This window comes from Sturnus vulgaris, chromosome Z, assembly GCF_052056855.1.
Source record: "Sturnus vulgaris isolate bStuVul1 chromosome Z, bStuVul1.hap1, whole genome shotgun sequence".
In the NCBI taxonomy this organism is placed as follows: Eukaryota; Metazoa; Chordata; class Aves; order Passeriformes; family Sturnidae; genus Sturnus; species Sturnus vulgaris.
The window spans coordinates 29,533,563-29,559,996 of record NC_142283.1 but is presented as its reverse complement, the minus strand read 5'-3'; the positions used below and the strand labels follow the sequence as shown (position 1 = coordinate 29,559,996).

The following is a 26,434-nucleotide window of genomic DNA, read 5'->3' as shown; positions in this document are numbered from 1 at the left end:
ACTTAGCTTGGTACACCATCTGAACTCAAATGAAGGGTTGCCAGGAGTGATTTGGAAACTGACATGTAATTATATTAGTGTTTATAAGTTTACGAAATCTGTTTTCAAAATACTTTGAAAGGCAATATAGCAAAAAAAATATGTATGTGGTAAACTGATAAAATTATTAGTAAAGCTTATGCACATACAATGGATTGTGTTGCAAATTGTAATATATTATAGAGACTGGTAATTGATTGTGTTTTCTGCTTACACTGTCATTTGTTGATATTCCAGAAGACAGGTAACTAATGTAATGACAGCCCACTTTAATGCATTTTCTGGTCCAGTAAATATATAGTCAAGTTTTGTGTATGTATGTCTGTATGTAGCTCATCAGAAAATTTATTCACTTGGTAATTCTTTTTACAAGAATTATATTCCTCTTTTCTAATTAAAATTTGAAAGCTGGAGAACCTATAAAGCAAATAGGAATTCTAGGCATTCCAAATCCCAATATTGTTAATTTCTACAGAGCATATTTAATAATTTGTTAATTGTATTGCCTAATATAAACTTTCATTAGTAATTGAATAAATTTTCATAACAATAGTCATAACTTCTAGACAGGTAAATAGGTAAAGATTCTTCATGTCCTTTTTTATATTAGTTAAGTATTTACTACTAGAATAGATGATTGTATCTTTTTAAAAGGTGATTTTCATATGAACACATACATATGTACATGTTCTTCTACCTTTAGGTGAAACAAAAAAGATAGTCACACTGACCATTTTAGATGATCCGGAGCCAGAGGATAATGAAAGCATCATAATCAGCCTGGTGAATACTGAAGGAGGGAGTAGGATTCTGCCCAGTTTTGACACTGTCACAGTGGTTATCCTGGCAAGTGACAATGCGGCAGGAATCATTGGCTTCCAGACAGCTGGAAGGTCTGTTATTGGTCGTGAAGGTGGGTTCTGTGTGTTGACCACACTCTGTTTAACATGAACTTCCATCTTTGTGCTTTCTGTTGATAACAATTCAGTGATTCTTATCACTATTCGGAAAATGCCAGCAAACAGAATAACCACATACTTAGCACACATTTCTTTGGATTTTTAACTCCTGCAAACAGCACTTAAATGAAGTCTATGGAAATGATGAATACACCATTTCCAAACCCATATTTTACCATTTGTTCTTTCCCTTCCATTTTCTTCCATTGAAGGTTATGCCTTGATTCCACTGGCATTGCATTTCTGTGCTCCTTTTAACATTTCTCATTAATTTATACCGTATTCCAAAACTGTATATAACTGCCATCATACAGACCAATTGCTAATCTTAAGCAAATATTATCTATCACTGACTTAAAATTATTTTTAAATTATCTAGAAAATATTCGCACAGGAAAAAAATAGGAAAAAAATCTTCCATCTTTCTAAAGTTTCTATTTATATTTTTTATGCCAGGTCATTTTGGGAGTGTGACAATCTTTATGTTATCACTCCGTCATGACTTTTGAGATCGATAATAGCTAGATCTCTAGTGTCTACTAGTGTCTTAAGAGAGCATGTTTCATGTTTTACCTAGGGTTTGGTACAGTTCTGCATAGGACACTAAAAATACAGATGATGATTGCTCATGTTAGCCTTTGCTAATCTCAGTGTATTGTAATCTCACATTTGTCTGATGTGTAAACTGATGGCTAGAGAAAACTAACAGAGACTTGCTGTCCAGGAACGTGTGCACTGAATTTTTTGTTGGAAGTAAAAGTCTTTCTCAAAAGAGCATGGTTTGTTTTCTTCCCCATAATGAAAGGACGCCATAAGCTTTTGTGTTTTGTTTAGATACAGTTTGTGTTAATTCTATTGTGCCCAGTTTCTGTCCTTCATTACTCCACATTAGCAGTTCTGATTTGCCTGGCTAGCCAGCTGCAGTCTGGCAGTCTAAGAATAGCTGTTAATGAGCCCAAGGAATTAATACCAATCATCTCATTCCCCAAGGTTACGAAGACCTTATCTACTTCTCTACTTCCCAGTGGTTAAATATTAGTCATAGCATGCTGAAGCTGAAAGCTTTTATCTGGAGCTTTTATCTGATACATATAGTTCTGTAACTGATTCAAATTCTTCAGCTTGTGAAAAATAGTGCATTGCATTATAGCAAGAAAAAACAGCCAAACTAGTTCACTTTGATTTAAAAAAAAAAAAAGTCCTAAGGTTTTCATATAATTTCAGTGTTTTTACTTCATTTTTATTAACAAGAGTTTTCTTACAAACACAAACATTATTAGACATAAATCCAAATAATGTTATCTTTTCTATTTATTATATTATCGAAGAGTTTCTGTTAACCAACTCAGTATTTTTTTTCAAACTGTTCATATTATTTATCCCTGTGGGGAGGAAAGATTTGAAAAACTGAAGATTGGTGAGGAAAGAGAAAAATAAGTTCATTATAAATCTGCTTAAAGAACAACCATGCAGATGGGAGGTTAGAAAATATTCAGTGTGAGAAAATTCAGGTATTTATATTCTCTCTGCATTGTTGTCTGTCAACTGAAAATAAATGGATTTTTCTCACTGAAGATAACGGGGTGCTGTGAAAGACTAAAAATCTTTCCCATAGACTTGGACCTCTTTGTCAGGGGGGAAGGGAATTAAGAGGGTTAGTGAAACACAGCTTGGTGAAGGATTTGTGCATCAAAAGGTCCAGGCCTTTTGATATGTAACACAGTGCTCAGGGCACACTTTTTGCCCTATTAATATGGAATAAGTTTAGCAGTGTAGGTTACTCAGTTTTGAGAGATACTTAAGGGAATAAATGCTTTCTTCACACTTCAGCTATGGATCATTGCTCTCTTGGTGACATATATGAATATATTCCGTTCACACAGTCACCATATTGAGGGCAAGGGCAGCATTTAAGTACAAGCGGAACGTGCAATAGTTGGTTTGCCTGTGATTGAATTAGATGAAAACACAATGCAATAGCTTGAAATAAGGAACAAGAGGAGAATGGATTAGGTCTCCTTCTCCTTGATAAATGCAGAAATCTAAACAAATATTTAAAATGGTAAAATATATAAAAAAAAAATACGACAAAATAGTGAAATTAAACTAGAAATACTTTCAGTCTTCAGAAAGTGATTTTTATTTGTGTTAGTATTTCTTACTGAATAGGAATAACAAAGATTTTGGTAAAGCTGGCTGCGCTTCACATGGGTCCATAGCTGACTACTGGAGGTCTTTAATTAAAATTATTTGTACTTCAAGCTTCTTCTTGGTTCTTGGATTACAGTGTATCAAGGTTCTGTATCTTGAAGTGTTTTACAGTCTTCAGTGAAAATTTGTTGTATTACATAATGTTGCATTGAAATAACCTTTGTCTATATTGTGTGTTCTGTGATGATATTAATTATTTTTTTGTGTCAAATATTTATTTGTTTGCCATGGGTGTGCAAAATTCTCAAATGGGATAAACAGATTTCAGAGCAGTATTAAATGATATAAGAAATTAGGCGTAGAAGGACCTGTAAATTGTCAATCTGTCCTCAAATGTCTGACTGTAGGAGCAAAATTCCTGTGATGTCAATCAATTTTGAATTCTTTGTTCTCTTAGAACTACTGGGGCAACTTAAAACAAGGTTTAAATGAAGTTTGAAATGATGAGACTGATACTAATTGTATGTACTTGAAAATTGATGTATACAATTTTTGTATTACTTCCTTAGAATTTTATTTTTCAAGTTATTATATTAAGGTCTTTTGAAGTTTATTGTTCATATCTATCTCATTCATAGCCAATAAATTGACATCTCTCAAATATTTCCTTACCAAACAGAGAACATGTCCAGAAACTGATCAATTTTGTTTTCCTGCCAATTTTAGATATGCAATATTATTCTGCAATATAATATGCCAGAATAACCAGATAAGCATCCCAATTTGGTGTTCCTTGAGTTACAGTCAGTCAGAGTAGCTGTGCTACTCAATTCTGTATGTCATGGACTAAGAACATAATCTAACACCACATCTGCTCTTTGCCTTTCACAGATGTATCTCAGCCTTTCTCAATGGGGTGGCTTTTAAGTATGTACATAACACAAACTAAAAGATGGAATTATTTCCAGTTTTGCAACAGCAAAAAAAATTCAAGTCAATTTATAGCAATATTGAAAAAGTAATTTTCAGTCAATTGAGGATGGACCTAAGTTAACATGATTACTTCCAAGCACCTCAGTATTCTAAATTTCTGTGTATTTCATGTCCTTGAAAAACAATTCCATAATTATATACTGGCAAACTTCCATTCTGTGAACTGGAGAAATGCTGTTGGCATACAGATGCAATACACTTGAGTATTAAAATAAAATCTCTCCTCAAATGTGGATGTATTGCATAATTTTACTAAAGCTACCTGCTGATCTATATCATATTAATGTAATATGTAATTTTACATGCCCATACTTTAAATATTTAATTTTATATCACATATTTATTTTGTATATAGCTATTTCATACTTTATAATTATATGAATTTTCTTAATTTTTCAAAACTTTCTAGAGTTTACTCTTTAAGTGACCATTTGTTTAAATATTATAAATGTAGAAAAAATACCATAACTACTTCTTATAGATGCATATTTTCATTTGATACTTATTATCTCTGAAATTATAATAGATTATTAAAATTATTTTTATTTTATAAAACATCAATTTTTTGCTTCTAAATACTGTCCTTTTAAAATTATGATTTTTTTTTCTGGATGTTTTCTAACCTCCATAAACTGATAACATTTGTAAATTCAAACTCACGTAAATGGAACTTGCAGGTAATTGCTAGCATTTTTCCACATGCACTCTATAAAGTCATAAGATACTGCAGATGTTAGGAACCTGCCTACTCCTTGCCAGTTACCTGCTGTAGAAGACTCTGTTAAAGCTGTGTGTAGAGCATTTATTCTCTGTGTAGTTCACAAACAGATACTGCTCTTTGTTTTGTACATGCTTTGATAGCAGTTATGCATATGTACCAGGTTCCTTTATATGTTTATAGTTCTTTCCAAGAATGAACTAAATTCATAAAAACTCATGAAGAAAGGGTTTAGATTTGTGGGGGTTTTGTTTCAATATTAAAAAAAAAAAATCACATAATTACTAGGAAGCTCACTATTAAAAATATCAAGGTTTTACATTAAAAAATGCTTTAACTGTGATTAATATTTTTTTCATTTTAACAGTTGAATTGTAGAAGAATAAACCCCAAAATACTGCATTTTGTTCTTTGTTCCTAGGAGAACAACTGCAATTCCATGTTGTAAGAACTGCCCCAGGTCTGGGAAATGTTACTGTTGAGTGGAAAATAGTTGGACATAACGTACAACAAAATTTTGAATACTATTCTGGAATTCTCTTTTTCCCTGAGGTGAGTCCATAAGCAAATCTAATGGCTACAAGAGTATATTGTAATTTGAAGTGAACTGACAAAACAAATATGCTTTTATAGCAGTCTTCTTTGTCTTATTATGATTAAACTGCAGACAGTGTGTAGTTTTCAGTATTTTAACTTGACATTTCTTAAAGGTATTGCTCAAAATACATATGCTAGAATGGTATTAATTGTACTCTGTATACTAATGACTAATCAGTTTATCAATAACATTTACAGGGGGTATTGAATACAACATTATATGTCCACTTGCTAGATGATCATATTCCAGAAGAAAAAGAAGAATACCAGATCATCCTATACAACATCAAAACAGAAGGTAATGCTGAACTACAGACTACTATATCTGCTATACCTAAAATTGCCATTTAGTATTGTAATAGTTCTGCATGAATTGAGCCATTTTGGAAGTGTAGGACTAAGAATATTGAAAATGTTGCAAACTGGGCAAAATTTGTTCACATTTTATTGAAACAGGCTGGACACATCTCTGTATTTATGCATACTGTATAATACAGGTGTCACAAAATAAATCAATATTTTTATCTTTTTAAACAATCTTGTCTGCCAAGCTGTCTTGCTGATCTGTCTCTGAATTACAGGAGGTCAGAATATTTTACTCTTTCATTGAAATTATGATGAGAAAAGAAGCATGAAACTGCATCTCTTCTGAAATACCCTTCATTAAACTGGAATGAGTGTCTAAACACCAAACTAACTTGACATGGGTGGTGTTGCTGATAGGTGCCTTGCCAACTTGTCTTAATAATTTGTTTACTCTTGTAATCCTTCAGGATAAGTATGAATTAATGCAGTTAGTCATCAAGGCAACACTTGTAGTAATTTCTTAATGGAATGATTGAGAAGTTGAATATAATTTTAACTTTTATAATGAATTCTAGAAAAACTTTCTCTTTCCTTTTACAATACAAGTAGTTTAGGAAAGTTCATATTTAGCATTGTCTCTTCAGGTTTTCTCATTTCTTAATATAGTCTTGAACTCTGTCGTTTTTATGCATACAATTTTTGTTGTGATTGAATGTTTCTGTGCTTGTTATAGAATGCAATTACATACACATTCCACACCATCCGTAAAATTCAGTGAGCATATAATGTGTTTGGTTTGATTTAATTTGCGGTGTTACTGGCTGTCATTTTTACATAAAAATAGCAGTAATGTAAGGCAAAACTTTATTTACCTAACATTATTAACTGTAGTCTGTTGATTCTTTTGCAGGTGTTTCTCTTGCTGGTGCTGCTGTTTTGGATAGTCAGGGATATGAAGCTGTTCTGACAGTAGAAGCTAGTGATGAACCACATGGACTACTGAATTTTGCTTCTCCATCTAGGGTAGTTTTACTTCCAGAGGAAAACAGAACAGTTCAGCTTTTTATTAATAGAGAATTTGGATCTCTAGGTTTGTATAACATCTCCAAGAGAAATTAAATTTTGTTTTCAAAATAATTAGACAAATGAATGCCATGACAGGGGGGCTAGAAAATCTGGAAAATCTTGGATACAACTGAGGTTTTCAGAACTTCTAGGCCCCTTACTCTGGACTTGGAAACGAAGTTTTAGCTAGAACTGAAACCATAACCTTTAATTCCACAGCATGGGATCTGGCAGCTGTGATGTAACTAGTTGGCTGTTAGGGTTGTACTTTTATGTCCAGCAAATATGTCTTGAATTTTTAGTCTGTCCAGAAGAAATAAAGAAACGTGAGAAAAGGAGCTTGTATGGAATTATCATTCCCACAACATCCCCTCTGTAAACTTCCAGAATCTGACAGTTTAGGAATATCCCATGGAAAAAGTTGCATTGACGCCTCTGAAATCAGTTTATGCCTTTCCTAAGAATTATTCAATTCAATTTTTCTTTTAAAATAAGATTAAATGGTACTAATTTCAATAATATGCTGTGTGCCAAAATAGTTTTTGTGTTTCTTTCCTGAGTATTTTGACTTCCATTGAGAGATAACATGCATTATAATTTTCTATTTACGTTTTTAGACTATATTTAGAACTCAGTGATAATCTCTCTTATTTTTTTTTATCTGTTTTGAGGTGAAACAAATATTCAATATCTGGACACATTACAGATTTGTAGAGGAATTTAAATGTCATTTCTTTGTTTTCCCCTTTCTTTTTTAATTCTAATCAGTATCTAAATTAACTTCCAAACACTACTTAGGAAACTATTAGTTTGTTCTAAGTATCCATTGTAAATGTAAAATCTCTCACTTGAACTCCATATTTATTTATTAAAACTAAGATTCTTTTATGCCTTATGTTTTATTTCATACAGATTAACTTTGAATTTAATTTGTCATTTTATCTCTGGGATCACTCTCTTTAAATTTGCAATTTGACTTACTCTGGCAGATTGGTGAGATGTGTCTTTATTATAGAAAAAAAGTTTAGCTTTTCCTGCAGTCAAATGTATCCATATATCCCGTAATTTTAATTCTCTCTCAGCATCTGTGTCAGTCTGTCTAGAAAGAAAACTAAATTTAGAGCCTTTCTTAGACATCATCTGGTCCTGAAACACTCTACTTCCCTTGACACCAAACCTAGTATCAATAATACATTAGATGTCCCAGGTATGTAATGCAATATTTGAAGTTCACAGTGCCTCAAATATATTATTACACTGGGTCCTAATGCTTTCTGTCCTGTGACAGAAAGTCACAGTGATCTTGGACAAAAGACTGAAAGAAATAGGTCTCATTGGTTTCAGATTAGTTTTAATCCTCTGGTTTGTAGTTAAGTGTTGCATTTTTTCAATGAGCGTTTGATCTCTTTCTTTGTCTATTCCAGTGAGCATTACATAAGAATTTTAAAAAGTGAGGTTTTTTGTCACATTTTGAACAGGTGCCATCAATGTTACATATGCCACAGTTCCAGGATTGGTCTCCTTAAGTAACCAGACAGAGGGGACCTTGGCTGAACCAGGAGCTGATTATGTAGCTGTTTCTGACTCTGTGATTTTGGAAGAAGGAGAAACATCAGCTGCCATAAATGTTACTATTCTAGAGGTAAATTCTGTATCCTTTCACTCTATGCTTATTTGTATGATAACTGAAAAGGAATATTGTGAAACCTGAATCTGTATCTGCAAGCTGTATTAATTGAAGCTATCAATTTTATTTTAATTTAGAAAGACTGCTTTGATCTTTAATGGTAAAATCACAGAAGGACAAGTAATAACAGAGGACAGTGCTTATTTAAGTGAAATTTAACTCTCTCATTAAGATTTTATTTTATGATATTCAAACTAGTGTAATTCATTGCTTGCTACTACTTTACCAGTGAAAAGCTTTATCAGGTTCTTACTTTATCAGTGGTTTCTATTTGTGCCTTTAAAACTGAGCAGAAATTTATTCACATCTGGTTCAGTGTCACCACCGTCTTTTCCATTAAATATAATGTCTTGCTTCATAATTAACATCTTATGTAAAAGTGTTACAGGAAAATGGAAGCATAAATTAATTCTATTGTTACTATAAGGTTAGAGACTTCTAGTGTATTGCTTTTTGACAAATTCTGTGATTGTTTCTTAAAGAAAAAGGAAAGAGAATATACTGGATTTGTGTTTTGTAGGATGATGTACCAGAAGTGCAAGAATTCTTCTTGGTTAATTTAACTTCAGTGGAACTTATCGTGAACCATTCAACTTCCTCACCACCTAGACTGGGTAAAATAATTTAAAAACGATTACGTTTCACTTTATTTTTATATCAATTGAATGCATATTATATTACTCTGGCATTTCATTATTCCACTTGCCACTTCCCAAATAAGCCAAAATGAGACAGGGTATTCTGCAAGAAACATTGTAGAACATCAAACATAGACATTACACTGGCTTCTTACCTTTTAAAACCCTGTAAAAATGACAATTTTAATAGAGTAATTAGTAATTAGCAATTAGCAGTTGGAAAACACAGTTATCTCAAAAGTTCTATTGGCAATGTGTTAATGTGATTTTAATTTCCAAGTAAATTATGGAAACAAGTATGTACAAAGAATTCCTTCAATTAGCTCCTTTGCCCACTCTTTCAAAAATACCTTTTTATTACTCTGTATCAGATTTAGGAGTCATGATCTACTGTATTCCTATTCTTTCACACAACTTCATTTATTGTTTGCTTATTTAGGTCCTCATTCTGCTGCTGAACTCAGTAGCAGAGTTGCCATTGGCTTTAAAGACGGCTTATCCTATGGCACCAGTGACTAATTATGCTGATTATTTCTAACATCCTCTGTGACTTTTTCCCTTTCTTTGCATGCGTATTGAAGTGACAGAATTAATTCGTTACAGACTGAAAGGTAACTTCCAAGACTGATTGCTGATGTGTAGACACTGAGCTGTGATTAGTTGAATCTAAAATTTAAAACATAAAAAGAGTAACATTAAAGTATGAATGATTTCCTGATTTAAATTCTTCTGAGTGTGGTATAATCTTACCTTCTGCCATAAGTGGTTAGCAGTCTGAGTCATGACCATTTGACTCTGATATACTTAGGATGATGAGATAATAGTTTTAATCCATGAAGCAAAAGTTTGTCCTCACCATAAAATGTCACAATAAATTCTGTTATCAGACTATTTTCTAATCTTGTTTTCCCTTTTTACTTATTTTCTTTGTTATGATTGAGAATTCAAATCCTTGTTGGTGTCATGCCTTTGTTTAGGATTTAGTAATCCTGTACCCCATAGAAAATCTTTAATATAATTCTAGGTGTCTGATATCAAAAGTGATGGGTGTTCTGCACATGATAGTGGCATGCAGTTAATCGTACCCATCTGGAATATATTGTAAATGCTGTCCCTGTCTTAGTCACATGCATGCAATATGTGGTGAAAGTCTGGGATGTCTGTGACATACAGTTAAACACATGGAACTTAAGTGACCTTTATTTCTGATCTGGGACTTCATGGATATGGAGCAAAACCAGCAAACATAAGGACAGTTCTGTTTTCTTCATGCTTCTCTTGCTCCATTCCATTGTCTAGAAAAGGTGGAAGAAAAGGCCCAACACTTAATACAAAAGTGCAAGGAATTAAAAAAAGGGAAAACGTTCGATACTTAAGAATGATGAAAGAAAAATAAATAAACTTATTGGATAGAAGAAAGACTTAAGATGGGGTAAAATGGCAGGAGGGAATCAAGAGACGGGAAAAATGCCAGATATGAAATAAGAGGTCTGATGTTGAAAGCGAAGTATTATAGACCTTGAGTGAGTTGATCTGACTCTCAGATATGATGAGGGAAAATACCAGTTAGGAAGCTGAAGGGTCTATATGCACTGTAATCCCTATGGATTTCTAAACCTTTCTGCTGTCTGTGTAGAGGTGTTGCAGCTGCTGCTCACGTTAATCACTATCTCATAGTGTCAGGTTTGGATTCATGGCAGTGATCTTTTACTTTTATTCAGTTTTATCTGATTTAATAGAAATCTCTCTGATGGATCTAAAAATAATATATTTACTACAGATTTAGTGGAGTCAATTTGTCTTATAGAAATTGTCAGTCTTAATTTCTTTTTTAATTTTTATTAAAAGTAAATTGACATAAATTAATGTGATGCTGTTTAAACAAAATAAGGCATTATTTTTTCAGAAGAATCAAGTTCTGACTGTCAAGTTCTGGCCCCTGAAATTAGTGGAAATTGCTGGCATTAATCTATTATTCAGTATTTTCATAGGGCAATACATGCAATAATCTTACAGAGTTATTGTGAAGATATATCAGTTTTTATGTAGTAATAGAATGTTCAAGTACATTAACTAAAAGGAAATTAATATTTTTTTTAATAATAGAATCTGTGGTGTGTGCCATTAAGATTTATTATTAGGCACTGAAACAAATAAAATATTATATACTGGGTAATTTTTAATCTTTTTTACTCATTTTCCCTCCCATATTCAGAATGCCACAGTCTGCAAAACATTACATATCATCATAATAAAGCCACACAATGAATTACGACTTGATGAATTATGACTTGATGAAAAATCTTGCTTTTGTCATTTTCTACTTTTTTGTGCCATGAGTTTTCTTCAATATTTATTTTTTTTAATGCATTACATTTAATGTTGGTAATTAAATGCACTGTGCTGCAGTTTTAATAGTAAGCTAGTAAGAACAGATTTTATTCAAGCCTTTCCAAGTACCCTGACCACTTCATTTTCTCCTCCACATTTTGGTAATGGAAAATTATGTATTTCTTCTACAAAATTAGTAAAGATATAAAGAAATGCTTCTGTTATTCTTGAAAATAATGAAGATGAATTCTACTTTTCTTAGATACTTGTCTTTCTGTTTTCCTGTTTAGATGTGGAAGGTTTAGCTTCTCAAATTATTATTGATGCTAATGATGGAGTAAGCGGAGTAGTTGAATGGGAAAGTACCACGTAAGTCTTGTCACCTTGAAGAGCTCCCTGTGGGAGTTAAGGATTAGTGTTGCCCAACTATTTTAATTTTCAATTAACAGTAAAACTCCTAATAACAAAAGGATCAAATTTTTGAGATGACATCACATCATTCAGTTTAGTGGAACAGGAAAGATAATTCCCACACTAGAAACCAACATTTACAATATGTTTACTCAGAAATCTCCTGTTGTCATGTACTTATTTTCACTATTGTCCTTTGGTATTGTGAACTTTCATCACTCCCTCAAGCCTCCATCCAATGCCCCAGCCTCTTCATCCATGTAAGCATGCACATTGCTGTCTCCCAGATATTTCCCTATGATTGCCAGGAGCTAGGAAGAAGGCATCCATGCTCATAGACAGTCTTAATCTGCCAATAATAAGTAGGGGAGAAAGGTCCTATAGTTCAATTCTATTTTGATAAGAAAGAAAAGATATAATGGTTGCGTTAGACAAGTAGTATGATGCCTTACTATAATAGTGCCTTTTTCTTAAAAGGTAGAGGGGATGATTTTAAGTGAAACTATAGCAATTATCTACCATCTTATAAAAGAACATGCTCAGTGAGCACTGAGAATTTGTTTTGGTTTTTGTTTTAGTTTTGAAGTTAATGAATCTCATGGGAATCTCACCATAATGGCATATCGAAACAAAGGATCTTATGGAAATGTGTCTGTGTTTTTTTATGCCCAGAATTTGGAGGCACAGCTGGGTTTGGATTTTAATGTGATCTCAAGGGTAAGAAGTAAATTTTAAATCTAATAGTTATAATTTCTTCAACTTCTTCTAAAGAGCATCTTATTTATTCCGCAGAATGGGCACTAGTACGTCTAGATTTCTCAACTTGTTTCAGTTGCTCTGATCATCTGAATAGAGTGAAATAGATTTATTCATCTTATTTTAGTCTTTCTTTCTTCTTTAGTACTGAAGCATTTGTAAACTTTCAAACATCTATTTCAAATACAATTTTGCTTAGACAAAAGCATATAAGATTTCATGTAAGATTTAATATTTTTTGCAACAGAACTTTCAAAGTGAATTTCTCTTGTTTGTCCTCACTCTGCAATGTGCTAAACTATTTAACTGTTTTGCTTCTTTTTCAATCAATTTATAAGGGACATAGAAATTACTCCTCTTCTTGCTTCTTCTTTCCTCCCTCTTTAAGGCAATTCTGCTTTACCTAAATTTAAAATTTCTGTGAGCATTGTCAGCTGTTGAATGTTCACTGCTTTCTGTGTTTCAATGCTAGACTCTCTTTTTTGCTGATGGAGAAAGGCATAAATCTGTTGTCGTTGTGATTTGTGATGATGATATTCCTGAAGGTGTTGAAAAGTTCCAGTTAATTCTAGCAAATCCCTCATTTGGCCTGGAATTAGGGGAGAACACAACAGGTAAAACTTAGTTTTGAAGTTCTCATTTTTCAGAATTCTATCTTAGTCACTTTAATTTCATTCTTCTGAATAATCATGTTTTAGAAAACACCAGTGTGCTCCTACAATAGATTATTAAACTCATTTGGAAAGTTCTTAAACATCCGTTTGAAAAATGTAAAACTAACAAAATAATATGTAAAACAGGGAATCAGAAAATGCAAAAGCTGGATGTTTTAATAAGACAGCCTAGATTCTTCCTTTCTAGAAATCTTCCTAGATAAAGCAAAATACTTACATATCCTGCTAAGTAATATCAGGAACAGAAAAGCAATATACATATATTAAAGAAAGAATGGATTTATGTATCTATTAATTTGTTTGTATATGTATGCAGTTATACTTTATTATGTTAATTGAAGCATATTTCTATTATTTGTTTCCCGAAAGCCACAATTACTATATTTGCCAATGATGACGGACATGGAATTTTGTCGTTCAATAACAGTGATCACTTCTTCCTAAGAGAGCAAACAGCTCTCCATCTGATGGAAAGTACTGCAGTATTAAATATCATTAGAGAACCTCCTCAGGGAATATTTGGAACAGTGTCTGTTCAGTATCTTGTAAGTGAGATTAATTCTTCAGAACCATCAGTGGATTTGACCCCTTCTCAAGGATACATTGTGCTGGAAGAGGGAGTCAGATTTAAGGTAATATGATAGTTATAACACAAAAGTGAAGAAGGCTTTTTAAAAAATTATTTGGAAGATTTCAGCAATGTTTGTGGTTTTTTTAACGTGTTAATTTTTTTCTTTTGTTGTAATTAATTCTCAGAATAAACTGAGTTGTGGGAGTGCAGAAAAATTGAATATACTTTTCTGTAGGTATTTCTCTCTTTGTAATACTTCAGGTAAATTGAAAACAATATAATGGGTATATCATATGATGTGTGTATAGGACAATTTATTTACATGTGTTTAGTATATAGCTGAAGGACAAATTTTGACATGAAGTCATAATTTGCTACTGTAAATAATTTTGGTGGAATTAAAAATACCATTTCTTTATGTGGCCTGAACTGAAGAGATTTTGCTGCAGCAAAGGCAAAGGGTGAGCAGCTTTCAGAGTTTTGGAAATTGAAAATTATTTATTTTTCTGGCAGTATTAATCCCACTGCTTCTGTACTGTCCCCATAAGAATGTCAGCTAGAAAATGAGCTATCTTAAGTGTGTCAATAGTAGGTTAGTATATTATGGTTAGGGAAGTAGAATCTGAAACAAACCTTTCTGCAAACACTGGTTTTCAGTTTCTGAACCCAAAATTAATTTGGCACCTCAGTGATGGCCAGTTTAGTAGATCTGTGAGAAGTAGGAAGTAGAAGATTTCTTGATACAGTTGTCCAATATGGTTTATTGCAGAAGTAAATAGAGAGCTAAAATGTTTTAAGCTCTATTTTAGTTCCAGATCTTTCATTACTAAATAATTTTTCTAAGGCAAAGCTACATGTACTACCGTAACTCTCACCTCTTTAGGTAATGGGGAGAATGACAAGGAGAACACCTACTTCTTTCTAGAGAGCTCTCTGCTGATTTGAGACCACCTTGTGACAATCTTATTCTTATCCACCATGGTGCAGTAGAGGGAATAAAGCATCAAGAAGAGAGTGTTTAAAATATTCCCCTATTGCAGTTTTTTCCTTCTTTTTTCTCAGTACCAGAAGTGTAATTACCATGTTGCCCATGAAATAGTTCAGTTGACAACTAAAGCAAACCCAACTTGACTGAGCTGCATAAGGGAATAAGGTAGCTATGTGGGGACTATGAATTACCAAGGAACATGTGGATAAGTACAAAACAGAAATAAAAAAAAAGGATCGAAACCTGTTATATTTCAGAGAATCTTGGGACAAGAGGAAAGAGGGGAAAGGAAAAATAAAAAGAAAGTGGATATGCTCACATTAGTGTTGCACTAATGGAGGTCACCAGAGAGATTACTATAGAACCCCTGTCTGAGCTGTCCATGCCTTACTCCTGCCTTCTCCAGTTTCGAGAGCTGCTATTGTGTTGCCCTGCTGTCCGGAGCTGTACAGAGAAAGAACAGAAACAGCAGTATGGCCTGAATAATACTATTCATTGTTAGCTGTCAAGTCTCAGCAGCTTTCTATGCTTGTTTCTTGTCAGACACTGCGGATTTCTGCAATCCTGGATGAAGAACCAGAATTGGATGAGCACTTTATTGTCACCCTGTTCAATCCAACTGGAGGAGCCAGACTAGGCACCAGAGTGCAAACTATGATTACAGTATTACAGAACCAGGCTCCACTGGGGCTTTTCAGCATCTACCCAGTAATAAATAGGTACTGAACCCTGATTTAATTAAAGGAAGTTTTTCATATTCCCTAGGGATGGTTTCCCTTTAAAAAAATTTAGTAATCCAGTTGTAAAATTTATGATTTTTAAAAGTACCCAATTTGCCAAATACAATTACTGCTATACAGAAGAACAGGGAAACACTTAAAATTGACAGTTCATCATTAGAAATGTTGATTTCTCGATGCATTTTTCCTTGAAACAATACTTCATTAGTGCCCAAACATTTCACTAATAGTAGTACATACTAAGAATTCCGTACAATTCCATAGACCAGTGTCCCATGAATCAAAAATTTTCTAATTTACCTATTTATTTTAGCTTGTGTAAGATATACCCTCACTCAGGGCTGTTTTTCAGAACCAAATGAGTCATCTTACGTAGACAAGCTCAAGAAGTGGCCCTTGGGAATCTCGTGAGGTGTAACAAGACCAGGTGCAAAGTGCTGCACCTGGGTCAGAGCACCCTCAGTACAGGCTGGGGATGAACAGATCGAGAGCTGCCCTGCCCCAAAGGACATGGGGGTGCTGTGAGGGGCTGGACATGAGCCAGCCATGGGCACTCCCAGCCCAGAAAGCCAAATGTGTCCTGGGCTGCATCCAAAGCAGTTTGGGCAGAAGGTGAGGGAGGGACTTCTGCCCCTCCTCTCACTATGGTGAGACCTCACCTGCAGAGCTGCCTCCAGCTCTGGGGCTCCAGCACAGGAAGGTCATGAAACTGTAGAAGCAAGACCAGAGAAGGCCACTCAATTGATGAGGGGGATGGAGCACCTCTGCTATGAGGAAATGCTGAGAGAATTGAGATTGTTCAGTCAGGAGAAGAGGTGGCTTTGGCCTGACCCAATTGTAACTTTCCAGTACCTAAAGGAATCTTATGTGAAAGTTGGAGAGGGACTTTTGGCAAGGGCATGTAGTGACAAGACAAAAGGGAATGGCTTAAAACTGAAAGACAGTAGGTTAAGATTAGATATTAGGAAGAAATTCTTTACTGTGAGGGTAGTGAGGCACTGGCACAGGCTGCCCAGAGAAGCTGCAGATGCCCCATCCCTGGAGGTGTTTGAGGCCAGGTTCGATGAAGATCTGAGCAACCTGGTCTAGTGGGGGATGTCTGGGATGTCCCTGTTTATGGCAGGAGGGTTGGAACAAAATGATCTTTAAGTTCTTTGCAACCCAAACCAGATCATATGAGTCTATGATATGGAATGATGTTTTCAGAAATCATTCAGCTTTACCCATAGAGTTTGTATGTTAAATTTCTGGCTGTTTGTTGAATTTCCCATGATTTTGTCAAGGTCTTGTGTGAAGAAACATTATGCAACCTTAATTAGTATTAGTCCATCACAGAGCAAATCTAGTATTTTTATTGCATATTCTGTGCTGAAAGTGTACAGTAAGAATCCTATTCTTATACTATAAAAATAATACTTCTTGAAATTTATTTTCACAATTCTCAAATTTAGGACAAATATCTTCACAGCTGAAGAAGCGAACACTACAGTTTATTTGAAAGTTTCACGGAGTAATGGGCTCAACGTGTCTGTGAGTGTTGAGTGGGAGACATTGTCGGATACTGCGTTTGGCATCAGTAGGTTCACTTTATTGAGAGCATCTGTTTGCTATTTTCAGAGAGGAGATAGCTACAGAGTAACCAAACATACTGGAGATATAACTTTGGAATGAAAATTCACTTATAATATTCCTATGGTATCAAAATTCATTAGATAAAAGATCTAATGATAAAAGATCTAAGATAAAAGATCTTAAGAGTCAGCTTGTCATCAGGCACTGCTGCCAGAATTTCAACAATCTGTATTGGTCTTCCTGTTGCTTATATATTTTCACAAGACCTTTGATTCATAAAAAGTTTTTTACTACCTGTAATTCTGGATTTTTCTAATATAATATAAAAGACACTATTTTCTCTAAGTGCTGAATGACTAGGCAGTTTAAGAATCTTAGTGCCATGACTACTTCTTGTGATGGCAGAGAGAATGAGGATAAATGCATCTTTATTTTCTTTGTCACTTTATTTCTTCCTCTCTATTAGTTTCCTCAATTGCAAACTGAGTCACTCTGAATCACACTCAAATTAGCTATGCATTTCCTGTATGTAATAGTAATGTATGAGAAATTAATTTACTGTTTAGCTTTCAGTACAACCTCAGCGCTATACCATTTCCACGCATTTACATGCACTTTTACCAACTATTTAGAGACAACTCAGAATATAGTTTAGGCATTTAGAGCATTGTACTAAGAATGTCAAGATTGTGGGTTTGACCATTGTATGAGCCATTCACTTAAGAGCTGAACTTCATAATCCATGTGGGTCCCTTTCAATTCAGAATATTCTGTGATTTCTCATAGTAGATTTTGTTTTGGGAAATAAATAATGAAAATGTAATTAATGTTGTAAAAGACCTTAAACATAAAAACTTTTTTCTTATACTGTATTGCAGAGGGCAGTATCAGTGTTCTGTCTGTCTTGCAAAGCTTTGTGGAAGAGTCAGCAGCTAGCTGGTGTTTCTTTCCATCGGAAGAAATTCTGTATGGTGTGCTGCTGCGCTCGCCTCCAGCTGCATTTTCTACTCTCTACCAGTGGAAAGGAGTTTTTGTTGCCATCGAGGTAAATGCTTTCTTACAGATACCGGCCATGCTGCTTAATAAAACCGTGATGTTTCAGTTTTACTTTTTGTTCCTCTCTCAGAATTTCAGTATGTGGAATCCTAAAAGCTGTGTGTCTTTCCAAATCCATGCCTCTCCTTACCTTGTGATTACTCATGGAGGAAGCAGTTGGGGAGCTTCCAATAGCAGCGTGTATGCATTCATGCCTGGACGCAAACTATTGAAGGTAAATCTGTGTTACTTAAAATGATTAAGTAACAGGGTTAAAAAGGACTTTGTGAGGTCCTTCTGACTAGCCATGTTTTGGGGAAAAGCACTCTGTTCTCAGCTAGTGTGGCAAGTGAACACTCTGCATGAGTCAGTGATGTAAGTTATTGTCCTGATTTAGGCCAGAACAGGGTTAGTTTTTCAATAGCCAGAAGGGGGCATGGCTGGAATCCAGAGGTTATTCTATGCCACCTCATATGTTTTTTTGGGGGAAGAGGCCTTCCTGGGGGTTGGGCTAGTGTGAGCACAGTTCCTATATTGATGGGTTGTTCATAGTGAACATTTTTACATGTGAATTTTTGCCTCTCTTGTACCTTCTGCTGCTATTATTCTTTGACTGTTCATTTTCTCATTACATTGCTGTTTGCAATGATTTGTCCTTATCTCAACCCGTGATCTTCACCTTTTTTGCTTCCAGTTCTCCTCTACATCCCTCTACAGGGGGGAAGCATGGCTTGGAGTGTTTCCGTGGGAACACTAAATTGAAAAATACTATTCCTAAGCCATAACAGTTATTACAGCTTGTTGTCTAACGTTTTTTATAGTTATATTTGTGGGTGAGATAAAATGATCTTGGAAGTAAAGAAAGAAATTGTGGAGCAATGAAGTCATAGAACATATTAATTTTATAAAGTGACCCCTCATATATTTTTAAAATTATTAAATTACATCTATGACAATTTTGTACATTGTTTTATATATGTTTTATATGTAATTTTACACTTAAAAAAAAATACTCGTATATGTATAGACTTGAGCTGACTTCCAAATACCATTTTTGCCATATCTTCCTTGTAGTTACAGACCCTCTCTATTTTGGATACCACACTTGTCAAACATTTTGCTATGGATGAAGAAGACTATTTGGTTTTTGTGAGTGATAACAGCAGTTTCAGTTCCATCCAGGTTAGAATACACTTGTCTTCCATGGCTTTGTTGTAGGTAGTTTGGTTAGTTTTCAGTTTGAAATATGAAGGAAATATAGGAAAAAAAAAGTAAGTATATATTCCTGAAAAATTTGTTACGTTTCTATTACAGATTTTTAAGACATAAAGTACTAGACTTGTTTAAATGTACCAACACTCCCTACATTAACATGTAATTTAGACTTGGTTTGATTATATTGCTACTGTCATTTCTGTCATTTCTGTTTTGAAATCTATTACATTAAAAAGCTGTAGGAATCGAAATAGCTTCTGACTATAAACCTGTTCATCTGAATAAGAAGCACAGGTGCTTGCAATGAGGTAGTAACTTATAGTTGCTTATCAGTGGGCTTCCACCATAATGTAGGCTCCACCACAGAAATGAGGAATTCAGTTAATTATGTCTTTCCAATTTTTCATCAAAAATTTCTTTTTTCATAGTGCTTGTTATAAATATATAATAAGATATATTTTCTATTTTTATAGGTTTTCCAGTGGAATAAAGATATATTTGTGCTACATCATCAGCTTCCACTTTACAGAGCTCTGAATATTGCTTTGTTTCCCCGAGGAGGCATTATGTACTTAATAGTTTCTTTGTCAAATACCAGCCAGAATGTGCTCTTGTACCAATGGCTGAATAATAAGTTTAGGAATCTTCATCAGTTACCAGCAAAAGAAATAAAACATATGGAGGCCTGGACTTCTGGATCTGATATATATTTAATTGCTGCAAAAGGTATTTAGCAGAAAACAGACCACTGCATTTGCTAAGTATGTGCTGGCTTGTTTGATAGGAGAGGCATTTGAAATAAAAGGGGTTTAGATAGAGATGAAAATATTACTGGAGGGTGACAATTTGCTGAAAAGCATCTTAGTAAAGTAATCTGTGTTTTGTTCTTCAGAAAATTAAAGCATTGTGTTTGTTCTCAAATATTTATGAAACTAATGAAATATTTTCCCAAGAACAATAGGAAATAATAACTCTATTCGTCTAGCTGCTAATTGCACTCTTTCTGAACTTTTCTGAACTTTCTTATATGCAAAGATCATTGTTCAGCAAAGTACATTTTTATTACAAATGTGACACTTTAGGCCTTGCTTTATGTCTACATCCCTATGATATTGCAATCCATAGGTTTCTTTACATTTGACTGTTGTCTGCTGGGATTTTTAGTGTTCTCTTATGTGAATATATGCAGAAAAGCCCTTAAATAATGTAATGGAATAAATCATCTAATGGGATATCATGAACAAGTAAAAGGGAAGATAAAATTACTTTGTAATTAAAGCCAATCTCTGCCTTTGAATGGCCACTAGTGTGTGATTTAATTAACCGGCACCAATATAATTAAGGTTTTGTCATTTTTCTCCTTTGTAGAAACTGGAAATTCTGAAATTTTCATCTGGGAGACAGGGCAGTCTACCTTCAGACACTTTCAGTCTCTTCCAGTCTCTGCTGTCAGAAACATCCATGTTTTCATGCCTCCTTCAGGTTTAGGTGAGATTTCATTTATAGTGCTGGAATTGAAGAAATAGATGCATTCAATTTTCCTATTATTTGTCAGGTTTTAAGAGATACTTTAATAATTATACTGCCAAGGGCATTTCTGGTATGACAAGAACTTTTAAATATATCACTGAATATTCCTCTTTTTCTCTTCCTTGCTTAATGTAGTTCACATCCTCCTCTCCAGTAAGGACACAACAGCACTGTACTCCTGGAACTCAGAAGGGAACCAGTTCTCTCTGATGCTGGAAGCCCCATATGCAGATCATATCACTTCCACTACTGCAAGGTCTCTGAACTCCAGCAAGAGTTTGATTGCCCTTTCCATAAAGTCAAGCTCCCAGATTTATGAGCTGACAACTATCTCCAACCAGTCAGATTTTATACCCAGGTAGGTTCTTTTTTTTCCTCCCAGCTCTTGCATTCCTTTTTCTGTGATAATCTTTTTGCTATAGTGGAGATCATTATAGACACCAGTGTGTGGTGTGTTTATTAACACTAAAAAGAATATTTCACAGGTAGCCTTAGGAAAACCTGAAGTCAAACTTCTCACAATTTGTTTTAAAATATGTAATAAAAGGACTTGCAGTTAAATTTGATATTGAAGCTTTTATTTAGGATAAATTAAATTAAGTTACATTAATAAGAAATATCTGTTACTATATGTTCTATTGACATTAAGAAAAATAACTAAACTCAACACTAATCCTACAACTTTTAAACCTCATTGACTTACTGAGGAATATAAACAAAAACTTCAGCATGAAAAATGCTCTTTAAATTTTCAGTAGTGCTTTTGAAGTTCGTTAATCATATTCTCAGTTTATAATTACTTGATGTGTTTGTTTGTATGCTAGTTCAGGTGAATTGATATTTGAGCCCGGGGACATGGAAGTTGTGATAGCAGTCAATATCTTGGATGACATCATTCCAGAGGAGGAGGAATGTTTTAAAGTGTGGCTGAAAAACCCTAAAGGAGGTGCAGAGATTGGTGCTCACAGTTTTGTTAACATAATTATTCCTCCCAATGACAATGCCTATGGAGTCATTGCATTTGCTCAGGTAAATCATTAGAATATGTATATATCGTTTCTGAATAACAGAACATGAACATACTAAAATTGCACATTACAGGATTCTTTTTCTAAAGTCTTGCAGCAACCTGAGACAGAAGGGCTTTGACTTCCATTTAGCACTGTTACTTGGTTATATAGATGACAGGCAGTAGAAACTCAGTTCCAGTCTTTCCCTATTGTGGGGTTTTTATAATCCCCTTACATTTAGAATAAACAATTATTTTATCAATTTCGTTTTGGAGCAAGCTAAAAAATTCGTTTTCAGATGGCATATATGATATCAACATAGTCTCTACTATTTGATTAATTAAGGAAATTAGGTAAAGATTCTTTCCCTCTAAAATAGTTATACCACAGGATGAGCCCATCTGCCTGAAAAAAATAAAAAACTTTGGAGAAAATGTAAGACTGAAGGTATTATTTAGAGTTGTTGATTCTTAAATCATCAAATACTGTAGAAGTTATGTAAACAGATATATGTACTAAATGCATAATGAAGATATAAAACTCAGAGGAATCATCACTGAAATGAAACATTACATCTGGACTTGTGTGAGGAGGATGAAAAATAGTAAAGGAACAGCAGTAAAAATATGTGTCTTGAACCTCTACATGTTTGTTACCTGCTTCACATGATTTGGACATAAAACACTGTATTAAAATAAAAAACAAAAAATTTTTGCCTTTGGATGAAGAGATCTGACATTTCAAATTCTTTTGTTTATGAAATTTGGGCCTTTTGAGTATTAAGATATATAAATTTAATCAATAGACTTGCATTTATCTGCTTAAGAGTAGATTAATTTATTGATGCCCTATGTCTCTAGCCCCCTTTGAATACTCTGTTCCCTATAAAACCTTTTCTTTCTAAGAAAATAATGCTTTGGTTCTGCTGCTGTATGTTTTCCAGAGTTCTTTATTTAAGCAAATTGAAGAAATGGAACAGGACAGCTTGATCACCCTGAATATTGAACGTTTAATAGGAACATATGGACGAGTTACAGTAGAATGGATTGCTAATGGAAGCATAAGTGATGTATTTCCAGCTTCAGGAATGGTATTTAATGATATCACTGTTACAGGTTTGGTTTCAGATAATAGATAAAGATGTAGAAGGACAGTACATGTGAGATTGCCCCACTTTTCTGTTAATTCCTGCTTCCTGGTCCTTTCCTGTGATTCTAGTGGTTTGTGCTTCTGGTTGGCACATAATACAGTGATATATATCACTCTAACACTTCTAGAACCTGATATTGCAATACTGTCCAGGCACTGGAAATGTGTATCTGCAGTATCCTATTCCAATTTTCCTTTCTTCCTGCTGTGAGATTCAGCTACTATGTCAAACCATTTGCATAGATGGGAATCTGGGAGTGTTTGCTTTTCGTCCTGACCGTCTCAATACAATGGAGAGCTTAAGTGGCCCAGCAGAATATGACAAGTCCCAGTTTTCTATGTTTCTGAGACTTTTTGATTCCCAGCCAGGTTAAAATCCGGTTTTTCCTGTGGCCAGAGCTCTTTATCTGCCTTAGGACTGGCAGGAACCAGTTTCTGTAAATCAAAGTCCTCCACCTTGTGGCTGTCTGTAGCAGGCACAAAGTCCGAAAAAATAAAAAGAAAAAGAAAAAAAATAAATAGCCTGGAAATCAAGGATTCCAAAACAATCATACTGAAATTGTTTGAGTACTCCTTGAGCATTCCAGGTGCATACCACACAAGTACACTGCATAGCTTTATAGGCAAGAAGAGTCAGAAGGGTATAATATTAAGTGGAAATTTGTTTGTCCTACACATTATGTTAACCTAAGTGTTTATAGACACGTCTTCCTTGTTGAGAAAGACCTAATCAAGTGGCAGTCCCTTTGAATTTTAAAATAAGAATATAGATAGACAATGCATGGATCAATCATTCTATCTGAAGAAGAAGAAGAAGAAGAAGAAGAAGAAGAAGAAGAAGAAGAAGAAGAAGAAGAAGAAGAAGTTGAGTAGTCATTTCTTCACATAGCAATGATTTTAATAGATATATGTTCATCCTTCTTTTGATACGGATATATGTGTTGTGTTGACCTTAGCTATCTAAAAACCCCCATCTAGTTCTCTCTTACTCCTCTACCTCAGCAGGATACGGGTGAAAAATTTTGAGATAAAGGCTGTGTAATAAGAAGAGAGAAAGCCATTGTCTACCTGGATTTCTCCAAGGTTTTTGATACAGCTTGCCATAGCCTTCTTCTAAAGAAACTAATGTGTTATTGCTGCCCCTAGGGAGAGGTGGGAAATAGCTCCTTTTCGAATTGACAACCTGTCACAAGTGTGGTCCCTCAGGGATCAATATTGAGCCCAACAGTATTTAATCTCTTCCTAAGTGATGTGGGTGATGAGATCAGGTGTACTCTGATGAAGTTTGACAATGATACCAAACTAAGTGAGGAAGTGGACACTTTGGAGAGTCACTCAGCAGGAAGACCAGGGTAGGCTGGAAGATTCTTCAGGAACAAATGTTGCACTATGGAAAATGTATTCCAGGACTGTAGCACCTACAAGCATCTCTCCTGACAGGGGTTTAGGTCCAGAGAAAGAGACCTGGGGATCCTGCCAGTTGATAATATCAAACACTGAGGCAATTCACCAGGGTGTTTCTGGGTTGCATCAACAAGGCCACTCCTAGCAGAGATAAAGCAGTCATTCAGCCCACTCAACTGAGCACTTTTTGGGCTACAGCTGGAATTCTGTGTTCAGATTTTGGTCCCCATTATGGATAATAGATATGGGCAGGCAGGTGGGGGTCTAGACCTGGCCACAAATGTAGTCAGAGGACTGGGAAACCTGTCATATGAGGAAAGGTTGAGAGAACTGTTCAACCGTGAAAGAAGAAGGTTATAGGGAGACCTTATGTTCAGACCAGGTTTCAGTGTTTAAAAGGTGGCTACAATGAGGAGATTTACTTTTTACAGGGTATCACGTTGAAAATACAAGGGGTAATAGATGCAAGTTACTCTTGGGGAGATCCTCATTGGATTTTATGAGAAAGATTTTTCACCATGAGAGCAATCATCCATTGGAATAACCCTCCCAGGAAAGTTGTGGCCTCCCCAAAACTGACACTTTTAAGATTGAGCTGGACAGAATGCTGAGCCATCTCATTTAGACTGTGGTACTACCAAGAAAGATTTGGCCAGATAATCCTTGCGCTCCCTTCCAACCCCGTATTCTATGACTCTATAAGATATATATGTGTGTATATATGTGCATTTTATAACTGATAGAGTTTACGAAATAAAACTCTAGGTTTAACACTGACAAGAAATTTTTTCCCATTTTCTCTTTAAAACTTCAGATTACTTTTTCAGAAGGTCAGGCCCTGTCCACAATCACTCTGACAATTCTAGCGGACAGTGTTGCAGAACTTTCAGAGGCAGTGGAAATCACACTCACCCGTATCACCACTGTGGATGTTCAAGATTCCACAAAAGGAGCTGTCATTGATCCAAAAAGGGCAAGAGCTGTACTTAGCATTTTACCCAGTGACTCTCCACATGGTGTGATTGAGTGGCATATGGAGTCTCTCTTTGTTAAAATCACAGAGCCAGAAGGTAAGTCTGTTTCTTGATTCTTAGGAAAGAATGTATGTTTTTTCAAAGTCACCATTATTGAAGTTATAACACTGGTTGCAGATATATATATATATATACACATACATATATATATATGTATATATGTAGGTATATGTATATTTTATATATATATCTCACTTTTTTAGTAAAGTGTAGCAAAAATATCTCTTAAAATATGTAACTGTGCTGTATTTCACATTGCATACATCAATATTCTCCAGCCATTCTTGTTAGAGAGTTAAGTTGCAAATCACTAATGCATAAAATACTTCTGTTTATATAAAAAGTAGAAGTTGCCCATTTAATGGGATTGCTATATTGTTTAAAATTATTTACAAAGAAAAGCTTTCCTCTTGAAATTGCTCAAAAATGGTAACTTTTTGCTCAGATGGCTAGAGGAAGGAAGGAAACAGAGCAAGAGTGAATTGCACTTCAGGAGAAAGATGGTATTTTTCTGCTTGCAGTTGCATGTTTGATTTGTCTTTCCTTCCAGGCACAAGTTGAAAAGGATCTCCCAGGCAGCTGGCCAGAGGAGGATTGCCATGATGTTCAGGCTTCTCTCTCTCATGGCTCAGGGAGCTAGCTGGCATTCTTTGAGGCTCTTCCCCCTGCTACCTGATGGGCTATTCATACTTTACCAACCCAATCAGAATTTTCTAACAATTTAATATTCTGTCCATATTAACAAATTAGATATACAAAAATACTTTTTCCATCAGAGTATATTACCACAGCTAAAACATTCTAACATTCTGTTTTCAGGTGAATTGGTGTTGACCCTTGTTTAGCACCGGGAAATAAAGT

The 26,434-nt window shown here is 34.7% G+C and overlaps 1 protein-coding gene across 11 annotated transcripts in view; it reads left to right on the top strand.

Moving 5' to 3' along the window:
* The window catches only part of ADGRV1 (adhesion G protein-coupled receptor V1), a 270,560-nt gene that overhangs the window by 61,273 nt on the left and 182,853 nt on the right, over nt 1-26,434 (top strand). For all 11 annotated transcript variants that reach the window (XR_015799671.1, XM_088157236.1, XM_088157229.1 and 8 more), the window contains 21 exons: nt 743-952; nt 5,282-5,412; nt 5,656-5,755; nt 6,674-6,853; nt 8,307-8,470; nt 9,036-9,129; nt 11,775-11,853; nt 12,474-12,612; nt 13,124-13,265; nt 13,695-13,957; nt 15,428-15,603; nt 17,076-17,200; nt 18,075-18,241; nt 18,323-18,466; nt 19,306-19,413; nt 19,920-20,172; nt 20,815-20,934; nt 21,112-21,334; nt 21,801-22,005; nt 22,930-23,076; nt 25,354-25,609. Coding sequence is in view for 10 of the 11 variants with exons in the window: in XM_088157236.1 (XP_088013362.1) it covers nt 743-952; nt 5,282-5,412; nt 5,656-5,755; nt 6,674-6,853; nt 8,307-8,470; nt 9,036-9,129; nt 11,775-11,853; nt 12,474-12,612; nt 13,124-13,265; nt 13,695-13,957; nt 15,428-15,603; nt 17,076-17,200; nt 18,075-18,241; nt 18,323-18,466; nt 19,306-19,413; nt 19,920-20,172; nt 20,815-20,934; nt 21,112-21,334; nt 21,801-22,005; nt 22,930-23,076; nt 25,354-25,609 (3,426 nt within the window). In the remaining variant the exon portion in view is untranslated. The remainder of the gene's footprint in view (nt 1-742; nt 953-5,281; nt 5,413-5,655; nt 5,756-6,673; nt 6,854-8,306; nt 8,471-9,035; nt 9,130-11,774; nt 11,854-12,473; nt 12,613-13,123; nt 13,266-13,694; nt 13,958-15,427; nt 15,604-17,075; nt 17,201-18,074; nt 18,242-18,322; nt 18,467-19,305; nt 19,414-19,919; nt 20,173-20,814; nt 20,935-21,111; nt 21,335-21,800; nt 22,006-22,929; nt 23,077-25,353; nt 25,610-26,434) is intronic.